The 12,416-nt window shown below is 38.8% G+C and overlaps 1 protein-coding gene across 4 annotated transcripts in view; it reads right to left on the bottom strand.

Moving 5' to 3' along the window:
* The window catches only part of Tmcc3 (transmembrane and coiled-coil domain family 3), a 262,003-nt gene that overhangs the window by 211,855 nt on the left and 37,732 nt on the right, over positions 1-12,416 (bottom strand). The window contains exons 1-2 of one of the 4 annotated variants that reach the window (XM_046419285.2): positions 8,314-8,566; positions 5,920-6,118 (exon numbers count right to left, since the gene is read on the bottom strand). The exons of 1 other annotated variant lie outside the window; for it this stretch is intronic. In XM_046419285.2, coding sequence (XP_046275241.1) covers positions 5,920-5,952 — 33 coding nt within the window. In that variant the 5' untranslated portion in view covers positions 5,953-6,118; positions 8,314-8,566. Of the gene's footprint in view, positions 1-5,919; positions 6,119-8,167; positions 8,211-8,313; positions 8,567-12,416 lie in introns of those variants that run through there. 2 more of the 4 variants (XM_046419287.2, XM_046419286.2) reach the window with 2 other exon arrangements.

The following is a 12,416-nucleotide window of genomic DNA, read 5'->3' as shown; positions in this document are numbered from 1 at the left end:
GCAGGAAAATTCTCAGAAGGAAGGTCAAAACCTGATGGTATGGGATAGGAAGGAAACTCATTTTTCTGATAATTTACATAATACTAAGGCTAACTAGAAGAGGTCAGCATGAATTAAGATGAATTGGTCCATGCCTACCAGTGTCAGGCACATAATGGCATTCCAGTATTTATTGAATGAATATAAATAAAAGATACTATTAATTATCAGTTAAACATACTTATCTTTTTTATTCAGGAAAACAGTTCACTGACTCCCACGTGCCCCCAAAAGGGGACTGGAATTAAGAAATGCCTTGCTGACATTAGTAAAAGTTCAGGTTGGTCAAAAAGTTTCTAAACACATGCTGATTTGAGGACAGCCGGTCCATACCACACATTACACTTAATGAGCACTACCAATTACTTTTCCAAGTATATTTTGAAAGGAGTTGATGTGGATTTATTTGAAGAAAAAAAATCTGCATTATTCCTAGCTGCAACCATAAAAATGTCCTAGAGAGCCAGAGTAACCTCTAAGCACCCTGAAGGTCTCTCAACAGTGAACGTGCTGATAAGAAGTTCTTAGGTATACCTGACACACCACGCTGCCTCCTCCACTGTCTCGAGCCACATGAGTGATGGCAACCTGGGGAATGGGAAACTGACAGTTTTGTTTTCTCGGTGCTGATAAAGGGGAACAAATTATGTATTTGCCCTGAGTGTGCAGTCTGCCATTTTAGGTTGTTTTGTTGGCATTTTTCCCCTAGTAGCAGCAACTAGAAGTGGGGGGGAGGACATCTGGTAACTTCTTCAGGGAAAATCTTAACAGATTTGTGGGTGTAACTCTAGTCTATCTGTTGTGTAAATAAACCCCAGGCAATGGCATCAATTAAAACTCTTTTTTTTTAAATGGTTCTAACAAAAGCAATACCCTGAAAACTATGGTCCCAATATAATAATCATAAGAGACCCCATGTATGGAACTCTCATTATGCACTGACCTGTGCAAAGTACCGAAGAGGCAAGGGGCAGTTCAACTGTCACAGCTTTATGGGGTCCCCATTTGGCAGCTGAAGAGACTGAGGTTCACTGAGATGAATTAGCTTGCCTGAAGTCATATAGCTAGTGAGTGGCAGAACTGAAATCCAAACCTAGTTCTGAAGAACTCCTAAGCATTCTGTAGGGTGGTTTTCCATCTATGCTCAACAGGCTCATCAGGGAGAGAACAGTATTGGAGAGATGAGGAAGAAGCCCGTCTCTGCCCAGAACTGATCTCCTATGTGCCAGACAAAACAACAGATCTGGCATTAGGAATCCTGGAATTGCTTTCTACCATGGGGAAAAAACCTGCCTGTGTCACTCAGACGGTCCAAGACTGGTTCTGCACATTCCCCAGCTCTAAAACCACACCTCTGCAAAAACAAGTATGTGGAGATGATGTTGCTGGAATGGTAAAGTAGGAGAAAGTCAATTCTAAGCCACAGGGTATACAGCTGGGTAAATGATGTTCACCTTGCCAAGAAAAACCGTGACAGATGGTATTAATCAATAGCCAGCTTCTAATGTAACAGCTCCAATGACCTCTAGTGGCCATTGCTAAATCCAGTGGTCAGTTTTTGGCCATATGACTGGACAGATCAGCAGCCTTGGACAGAGTTGAAAGTTTCTCTTCATGTGACTTCTGAGACATCACCCTCTACTAGACTGTCCTCTACCTCACAGACTACTTCTTCCACATCACCTTTGCTACTTCATCCTCATCCCCTAACTCCTGGAGGGCCCGGGATTTAGTCTGGAACCTCGTCTACACTGTCTTTGTGCTTTCATTCAATTTCATGGATTTAAATGCAATCCACACATTAATCACTCACAAATGTGTATCTCCATCCCAGAACCATTAACATTCAGCTACTTACTTAACATTGCTGCTGCGATGACTAATGGGTATCTTGTGTCCTCAAATGAGCTCCTAAATCCACCCCGACTCTGTCCTCCTCCATCCTTCTAGGTGCTCAAGGCATGTAGGGTAGTTAAAGCCAAAGTCCTTCCAAGATTTTATCCTTCCTCACCCCAGTTACCTCTCTGAACACATCTCCAATTACTCTTCCCCAGCCACCCCCCTCCAGTCAGCTGTACTTACGCACATACTATTGGCTCTTCTTAAAACACTTTACTCAGATGCCCACAAGGTTCCCTCCTTCACTTATCCCAATATTTTCCAAATATGACCTATTCAGTGTGGCCTTTCCTGACCCTTATATCTTAAAGTGCAGCCTGCCCTTCAAAGCACTTTCTCTCTTCCCTCGTGAGGTTTTAAAATTTTATATTTGACTCATATAGTTCTTTATCACCTACATTATACAACTAGAATTAAGCTACAGTACAGTTTAGAAAGGGCCTGTCAGTCTTATTCACTATATTTCCAACACTGAGCACAGTGCCTGGAACACAGTAGACATTCTTTGGAGAAAAGAGAATCTACAAGCATCCATGCATAGCTTGGGCATACCAGGGTAGCTATTTTCTATAAGAGATAGGAAATGATGAAATTTCCATCTCGGACACTGGTTTCTTTTCCTCTTTTCTAAAAACAGTGGTCATTTGTGGATTCAAAGAGAAGTATGACACTATACTGTAACTAGACTTCATACACCCAAATAACAAAAAGAAAATTTATTTAAAAATAACTGTTTTAAAGTATCTAAATTAGAATCAGTGTTTTTTTTTCATATGTAGGATTATTTTTAACATATAGATGATACATAATGTATATGTATTTTTCATTCTTTTTAGTTGGGGAACTAATATCAGGATTCCTGTGATAATAAGAAAACTTTTTATTTATCAACATCCACTGATATTTGTTTATTCATGGCAGGTTTACTGTCTTTACTTTTATTATGTCTCTTTTTTATTGGTTTTTCAAGTCTGAAATCTGTCTTTCACCCATCATCATCTTGTAATGGCAAATGTGGGCACTACATATGTTAGTCAGTTTTTCATTACTATAACAAAATACCAGAGACTACAAATTTGTAAAGAGAGGAGGTTTATTTTGATTCACAATTTCAGAGTTTTCAGTCCATGATTAATTGCATTTAGGCCTGTGGCAGCAGAGTACATCATGGCAGCCAGGAAGCAAGAGAAGAATAGGAAGAAGTGGAGTCCGACTATTCTCTTGAATGGCATACCCCCAATGAACAGAAGACCTCCCACTAGTCCACACCTCTTATTAAATTTCCAACCATCTCCCAATAGCACCCAGCCTTTAAACATGGCCTTTGGGAGACATTCCAGATCTGAATGATGGCATCAATTAAGTGGTCAAAGCTCAGGCCTCAGTCCAAGTCACAGGTCTACTATACACTATCTCCAAGAACTCTGCCAGCTTACCTAACCTCCTTGATCACTTACTTGCTCTTCTGTAAACTGGATAAGATAGCCATCTTATAAGACTTCTTTGAGGATCAATGAAAAACTACACATAAAACAATTGGCATGGCATAACAAATGGAAATATTCAATTTACAGCAACTATCACAACTAATCTTCAGACCTCATCTGAAGGCTTTGGCTGTCCAATTTTGAAGGTCTTGTAGTTCTAAGCTCAAGTCCCGTCAGGTACAAGTACATAGTCTCCTTTCAGTTTATGCCTAATGAAAACACATCCATTTCTAGCAAGAATAAACAAATAAAACTACCTCAAATGTCCTACAGAGATATGTGAATGTGGATTTTAAAAGATAAAATTCTCAAGGGGTTAAGAACTGGCTGATGATAAATAAACTAGGTTCTCACATCTGAAATAACATGGAAGGAGGCAAAGAAAAGAAAAAGAATTACCCAAACAAAGGGTGAATCTGAAATGTTTATTGCTTCAATACTTAGAGCAATGTCAACCTTTTAAAATAGAGTCACAGGACAGGTAAACCAGGAGAGAGCTACAAATCCCATGCTTACCAATGCATTCTTCTCTGATATTAACAATAATAATAAATAACACACCTACAGATAGCACCATGTGCCAGGCTTTATGTATCTTGGCCTATTTCATGCTCACAGCAGAGGGTACCATTAACAGTTCCTGTTACAGCTGAGGAAACCCAGGCACAGAAGGTAACGTGTTTAAGGTCCAACAAGCTGGCAAGTGGCAGAGTCAGGATCAAGCCCAGGCAGCGCAGCTCCAGAGCCCAGGCTCAGCCCCCAGTGCATGCTCCCTCATGTGTGTTCTTATTTTAGAGAGGTAAGCGTGTGTTACCATTCTCTGGAGAATTGTTCCTTTCCCCTGACCCTCTGTGATTCTGGAAGAGTTGAATCTACCCCCTACCATACTTAACCACAAGGGTGGCATGTGTGACCAAAAATGATCAGGCAGATGAATGGATAAAGAAAATGTGATATACAGACACAATAAAATATAACCCAATCTTTAAAAGGAAGGAAATCCTGTCGTGTGACAACATGGACAAACCCAGAAGACATTTACCTTAAGTGAAATAAGGCCAGCACAGAAAGACAAACACAGCAAGGTCTCACTTATATGTGGAACCTAAGAAAATTAAACTCACAGAAACTGAAAATAGAATTGGTTGCCAGGGGTTGTGTATGAGAAAACAGAGAGGTATTGGCCAAAGGATATAAATCTTCAGTTATAAGATGAATAAGCTCTGGTGGCCTGGTGTATGGCATGGTGATTATAGTTTATAACAATGTCTTATGTACTTGAAATCTGCTAAAAGAGTGGGGAGATCCTAGGTATCCTCATCACACACACCCTCCCCACACACACACAAAAGGAACTATGAGAGGTGACTGATAGGCTAGTTTTATTGCGGTAATAACTTTATACTGTAAACCAAAACACCATGCTGTATAACTTAAATAACTTTAATAAATATTATTTTTCAGTTATATCTCAAAAAAACCTGGGGAAAATAAATAAATAAAAACCAGGCTCTCAGGAGCCATGTCATACAAAATGGCACACAGCAGGGACACTCCAGGAGTCAGTCCTCCACTAAAGCAACCACTGGACTGTCAGGAGCATTTGGAACGAGCCACTTAGAAACTCTGGAACCTAACCAGACACTCAGAACCAGGGGTGTGCCCGTGAAGGCGGAGGCTGTTGATCCTAAGTGAGCCTCCTACTGAACCAGCCTCTAGACTCATTCCTCAGCCGCACCTCAGCTCTGGGGCAGCAGCCATGTTCCTGAAGTGGCTGGCTGGTACCAAAGTGGGCAGTAGGACTTTGTCCTCCAAAACTTTGGTGATGTGCGTTTTGGTTGGGGTGGCAATACCTGAGGGACTGACACTGATGCCTGCCTTGGCGCTGGCCCTCACAGGGAGCAGCAGCTTCCCCTAAGAGCATCGACTGGGAAGTCTTAAGAAATGACCCCCACCCCCACCCCCCAGTCCCCCTGAGAGCATGTTTTCCCCTTTTTGGAGCCAGACATCAAGAAAGTCTTTTCAGGTCACTGGCCGACACAAGAGGAACTTCACTGATCACACAAAATAAGAAACATATCCCTTAAAAACAGCTTAGAAAAGTCACAAATGGACAACACCCCCACCAACAAAACAGCCTAAACTCTGAAGAGTGGGAAAATGAGCTTTCCAGAGTTAACCTGTTATAACACTCAGAATGTCTAAATTTCAGTGAAAAATCATGAAGCACATAACAGGTAAATGTGTCACTCACAGGAAAAAAAGGAATCTGTCAGAAACCACTGATGAGGAAACCCAGACTAGAATCACTAATCAAGATGTTAAATCAACTGTATCAATACAGTAGCCCTGTTGTCTGCAGCTTCACTGTCTGTGGTCGCAGCTACCTGTGTCAACTTCATTCTCAAATATTAAATGGAAAATGCCAAAAATAAACAATTCATCAGTCTTTAAAATATTGTGACTTTCTTGTTAGAGTGATTAAGTCTTTTACCTTCTGCTCCGTCCTGACTATGACGTGAACCATCCCTTTGTTCAGTGTATCCTTGATGTGTATACTTAGTCACCAGATCAATCAACTCACACCATCACAGCATTCAAACAACCCTGATTTTACTGAATATTGGCTCCAAAGTGCGAGAGTAGTTTTGCTGGCAATTCAGATGTGCTGAAGAGAAGTCAAAAAGTGCCTCCTGTAAGTGAAAAGGCAAAAGTCCTCAATAAAAACAGGGCGAAAAAAAATGTGCACTAAAATTACAAAGCTCTTACCTAAGAGCAAATCTTCTATCCATGAAATTGTGAAGGAAAAATTAATTTTTATTAGTTCTGATTCCTCACCTTCAAACCGCAAAAGTTACAGCTATAATATGTGATAAATGCTTAGTTAAAAAGGATAAAACATTAAATTATAGAGTTTGGTACTATCTACAGTTTCAAAACCCCAATGAGGGGGACCGCTGTATTCTCAACGAGCTAAAGGAAACCACAGACAAAGAACTAAAGGAAGTCAGGAAAGCAATCTAAGAATAAAATGAGAATATTAATAGATAGATATTATAAAAGGAGCCAAACAGAAATTCTGGAGCTGAAAAGTACAATGACTACAATGAAAAATTTCCTAGAGGGGTTCAACAGCAGATCTGAACAGGCAGAAAAGAGAATCAATAAACTCAGAGAGAAGACAACTGAAGTGAACCAATTTAAGGAGCAGAAAGAAAAGCGAATGAAGAGAAGTCAACAAAGCCTAAGGGACGTGTGGGGCACTATCAAGCAAATCAGTGTGTGCACTGTGGGCACCCAGAGGAGAAAAGGGAGAGGAGGAGGCACACCAAGTAGCAAGATGGATCTTGGGGAGCAGTGGGGAGCACTGCCAGGTTACAGTTAGGGCTCAGAAGCCCTGCTAGAGCCAGAAGCCCTGCCCACCAACTTAAAATGGGCCTTTATACAGAATTCCCCAGGAAGACACTGGCTCCTGGCCCCTCTCTCCCTGTTTTTCTTTAAAGTTGATTCAATCAACAAAGGCACTGGCTTTATGGCTAGGGCCTACCATGAAGTCATCTGTGTCTTCGTAAACTGTGACCATTCTCACTGCAGCCTGTAGAATTTTCTCTTTAATTTTTAAAAGCAAGATGCAGGGGGCTGGGGTTGTGGCTCAGTGGTGGAGTGCTTGCCTAGCATATGTGAGGCACTGGGTTCAATTCTCAGCACCATTTATAAACAAACAAAATAGGGCTGGGGATATAGGGCTGGTAGAATGCTTGCTTTACATGCACAAGGCCCTGGGGTCTAATCCCTGGCACCATCAATAAATAAATAAATAAATAAATAAAGGTTCATTGACAACTTAAACATATTTACAAAAAACAAGAAGCAAGAAACCACTTTTCCTGTCATAGCTTAAGAAATGATCACTGGAAGCTCTTATCACCTCCCTACTTGATGACATCTTGATGAGGACAGGGAATCAGAGCTCCATCATCTTTGCATCCTTAGCATCAAACACAGATCAAAGAAAATTTCATTTTTATAGTATTTACTAATGTCTAAAAATTCCAAATTAGAAGTTTAAAAAAACTCTGATATCTAAAGGAGAATTAATTACAAAATCAATTATATAATACATCCTACCTAGGATTTTATGAACATCAGTTTTATGTCAAAATTAAAGAAACTATAAAACCTGTTTTGCTATTCACTGTTTTATGAACATCAACCCAATAATGAATTCTAGCCCTCATTATTAGAAAATGTCTACTATAATCTTATTTGTAAAATAGTAGTAAAAATAACAGCTACCTTGTCACATTCTTTTAAGAATTAAATGACTAACATATGTTTGATACTTAGAATAGGCATGGGGCTGGGGCTCAGTGGTAGAGCACTTGCCTAGCAAGTGTGAGGCACTGGATCCAATTCTCAACACCACATATAAATAAATGAATAAAATCAAGGTCCATCAACATCTGTTTAAAAAAAAAAAAAAAAAAGAACAGTGCCAGGCACATAGTGACCACTTAAGAAATGTTAGCTAGTATTATTATAACTATCAGGCACTGCCCTAACACTTTAACAGACATAGTTGTTTTTTTTAAAAAAAAAAAAAAAGTTCATTTAATTAATCTGCCCAGAAAAATATTAATAGAAGCAAAATGCACAAATAACCTGTCCTCTCAACAAAATTTGCCCTTATAGTTTTAGATGCCTTCTAAAAGTCATTAATGAATTCTCAACATAAGAATTACCTCTTATTGTTTATTTTCTAGAATCCAATTTCCCCTTGAAGCAGAAAAACATATTTAGCAGACCCTAAATGTATGCCAGAAAGAACTGAATCAATAGCTTCATTAATAGTTTCCTTATTTAAAAAAAAATCAAACGCAAGGATTACCTTCTCTTCAAACCAGATGCTGCTGCTAATCCGGCAAGATTTGGGACACTTCTATCTAATATGAGCCCATGAATCTATAAGAATTTCAAATGACTACTGCTTGGGTTAAAAATAATCACCGAGAAACAAAAAGCAGAAGTATTTACAAAATTGCTCCATTTGCGCTCTCCCACTGTGGGTGTTTTCCTGTTTCTCAAACCACTGACCTTTAGCCCAAGCAAGTACCAAATGGTCCAACACAGGGTACTATGGTAAGTAAGTTTGGGAAACATACTTCTCACTAGAATAGATACAACATCCACTAACATATTAAAGGCCCTAAGCCTCTTTGAGGGGGGGGGGGGAGACACCTGTTTAGTTGTGCTCAACCCACTGTTCGAAAATTTACTTAATCACACAAACTCCCTTTTCCAAAGAACAATTGCTAGAATCTAGGTTTTGGAAAGGTTGAAAGTAAAGTTAATTGCTTCTGCACACCTCGGGAACGACTATGGGCTTATTCACTTGGCCTCGCCTGGACAAGTCAACACTATTTAACAGCAGATGGGAAAGAATGTTTGACCCTACACATACTCATGGCCCCTGATTCTATGTACTTTTTTCATGAAGAGGCCTATCATGGGTCAAGTAAAAAGGAAACTATCCTTGGGATCTATCTATCCAAGGTGATTCCCACACCCAGGGAACTCATCAGTAAATCCATGGGAATAGCTCAAGGAATCATGAATTCAGAAAATCAGAATAAGAAAAAGACAACAGCATGGGCTGGGGATGTGGCTCAAGTGGTAGCGCGCTCGCCTGGCATGCGTGAGGCACTGGGTTCGATCATCAGCACCACATAAAAATAAAATAAAGATATTGTGTCTACCTAAAGCTAAAAAATAAATATTTTTTAAAAAAGAAAAAGACAACAGCATAAGAGCAATTCTGCCAACACAAGGACTTTGTTCTCCTCCTATTTGTTAAGTCAAAGAGAAGAATGCTAGAATGTGTTCAAAATCACCAGGGAGAAATCGACTGGTGACTGATGCCAGATTAATGGTCTCACAAGCAGAGAGGCATGGTCAGGGGGAAGAAGTCCTTGTTAAACTATCTCCCAAACGTCCCATCTCTAGGACATTATCTTGTTCTGTAAATGGAAGTTTCCAGAATCTTCAATGTCTGTTTGCAATACAGGTTTCCTTTTTTTCTAAACCAAATCTCAGAAAATTAGGGAATTGCTTCCCTTCCTAGGCCACTGTGATAGTCACCTAACCAAAACTATGCCAAGAGGCCCCTACTGGTCACCTAAAATGGTCAAATTTATTACAAAGGCACAGTGTGACCAGAGAGGAACCTGGAAGTTCTGAAATAACAATAGCAACAAAGAAAAAACACATCCTAGGATATGTAAATCATTGTTTCCCAAGATTTAAAGCACTCAAGAATCTTGGGTCTAGGTATTACCCCAGGAGGACAAGAGAGGTGCTGGAAAGGTGCTCAACTGAGTGTCTAGAAAAGCCTCACCTCACAGGCTCCACAGCTGAAGAAAAGTCACGGGAAATGATCCAGAGCTAACAACACTTTCTGCAGTGATGACGATGTTGTCTATCACACTGTCTAATGTGATAGACACACTAACCAGTCACGTGTCTACTCAGCACTTGAAATGTGTCTAGAACAACTGAGGAACTGAGCTTTTACTTTAATTTTAATAACCACATATGGCTAGAGGCTGCTGTATTGGATAGTGCAACTAGTCTAAAAGAAAATTTTTCCACAAGAATTCTACAAAAATAGATGGTTAGGGACCAAGGAAGGATTTCTCCTGAGGCTGTGAAAAACAGACTATTTTACTTAACAAAAGAAGCAGAGAAAATCTACTTGCTCATAAGTTGTGTACACTGCTGAGATGGCTCAAGATAAGCATCATTTCCATTTTACCAAACAAAGAAACTGAGACAGGTCAATTAAATGACCACTCTTTGTAGAAACTCTACATGAGCAAAGGGTGTCATATGCTGTCTTTGCAAAAATACTCCAATATACACATTATCTCTTTTTACAGATGTGGAAACTGAGGAAAGACTACACAGCAGAGCTAAGATCTGAACTCAGCTCTAACTTCAAAGCCCACACAAAATACTGTTTAGGTCTTTAGCAAAAGTAAGATTCCTTTCTTAGATTTTATCAACAAGATTTTTTGTTTGTTTTTGAGCACCTATTACACACATCACACCATGCTAAGTTCTAGAGTAAATGTGGGGTAGGGAAACAAAACTAAACAAAGAAAACCATCAATAAACTGAACCTCAGAATTGTGTGGGCTTCCTGTTCTTCAATAACAAAGGTAGATTAATATTTTAATTACTTACAGCTAACTCCTCTGGCATATTACAGCAACCAACCAGCCCAGAATAAAAAAATGAGCTAACAGTTTTAGCACTTCAAAAACATACAGAACCAAACACATAAGTTACAAGAGAAAAAAATTTATTACACTTCATAACAATTAAAATCTTTTGTGCAAAGGACATCATTAACAAAGTGAAAAAACCATCGACAGAATAGGAGGAAATATTTGCAAATCATATATCTAATATGGGATTTATATCCAAACTATTATTTGTAAAAGAAACTCTTACAACTCAACAATAAAAAGACAAATAATTAGACACATTTTTGTGTGAACAAATTTTTATTTCTCTTGGTTTTATATCTTGGAATGGAATGCTGGGTCATATAATAATTCTATGCTTAATATTTTGAGGAAGTGCCAAGCTAACATAGCTATACCATCTTATAGGCCCTTGGCAGGGTATTAGAGTTCCGATTTCTCTACATCCTCATTGACATTTGCTTGTCTTTTTAATTTTAGCCACTCACAGAATTATGAAGTGGATCTCATGATGGTTTAATTTTCCTTTCCTAATCACCAGTGATGTTCAGCATACCTTCATGCACTTACTAGCAACCCATGTCATCTCTGAAGAAATGCCTACTCAAATCATTTGCCAATTTCTCAATGATTTGCTTTCATTAAGTTGCAATAGTTATTCATATACTCTAGATACAAGGTTTTTTTTTGTCAGGTATATTGATACATCATTTGCAAATATTTTCTCCTATTTTGAACCTGTTTTTTGAGTCAAGTCAGGTTCTCCCGAATTGCTCAGGAAAATGAAAACCACAACACTTTTTAAATTAGCATCTCACTGAAGACTTGAATTGGGTGTCAACATACTTTATATACAAACAGAGATATGAAAAATTGTGGTTTATTTGTGTATGAAGAATTGTAATGCAAAAAAAACAAAGTACATGTATAAAGACATAAATTGGCATGAACATACTTTATATACAGAGATACAAAAAATTGTGCTCTATATGTGTAATAAGAATTGTAATGCATTTCACTGCTGTCGTGTATGAAAAAAAAATTAGCATCTCACTTTCTGACGAAGAGCAGTTGAGAGACCCAAGTCCACAGCATGGAAAGGGCTCTAATGACTTGAAAATAATCATTCAGACTACAAAAGGAAGGACATGGAGGAGTACATGGACATAAACACAGAAATTGCCCCTGGGTGTTCCTTCTACACAACTACCTCCACTGTGAACTAGCCAAAATCAAAATATATCTGAGAGGAGAGGAGATCCAGATAGGAACTAGATATGCAAACTTCTCTTAATAGATAAACCAAGAAAAGGGAAGAAACAAGATTCATTCAAAGTGATCCCAAAGGCAAATCTTGTGGGGAAACCCAACAAGATAAACACAGTAAATTCTCAAAAGAGCATAGTTATGAGTGTTACCATAATATTGTAATGCAAAAAAAAAAAGTACATGTATAAAGACATAAATGCATAAATTTATATTTTTATAAATTCCTACATTAATGTTTGAAACAGCAGTTATATAAGAAGACATAATGGAGAACTGGCTTGACCAAAGTCCATAGAAGAAAAAAAATGGTGTTTTGATCAACCAAAAACCAATGAATACCAACAGTGCAGCACAGCTGCTAAGCAGTCAATATCGCCAGGCAGTCCCTGTTCACACCAAAGGAACAGACAGGTCCACCAAACCTTCCCAGCCACTTAACCTCCTTGAACCCTCAGCT

The sequence above is a fragment of the Marmota monax genome, unplaced genomic scaffold, assembly GCF_021218885.2.
Source record: "Marmota monax isolate L192 unplaced genomic scaffold, Marmota_monax_Labrador192_F-V1.1 WCK01_AAM20220418_F8-fsc00036, whole genome shotgun sequence".
NCBI classification, from domain to species: domain Eukaryota; kingdom Metazoa; phylum Chordata; class Mammalia; order Rodentia; family Sciuridae; genus Marmota; species Marmota monax.
This window is presented reverse-complemented; position numbering and strand designations above follow the sequence as displayed.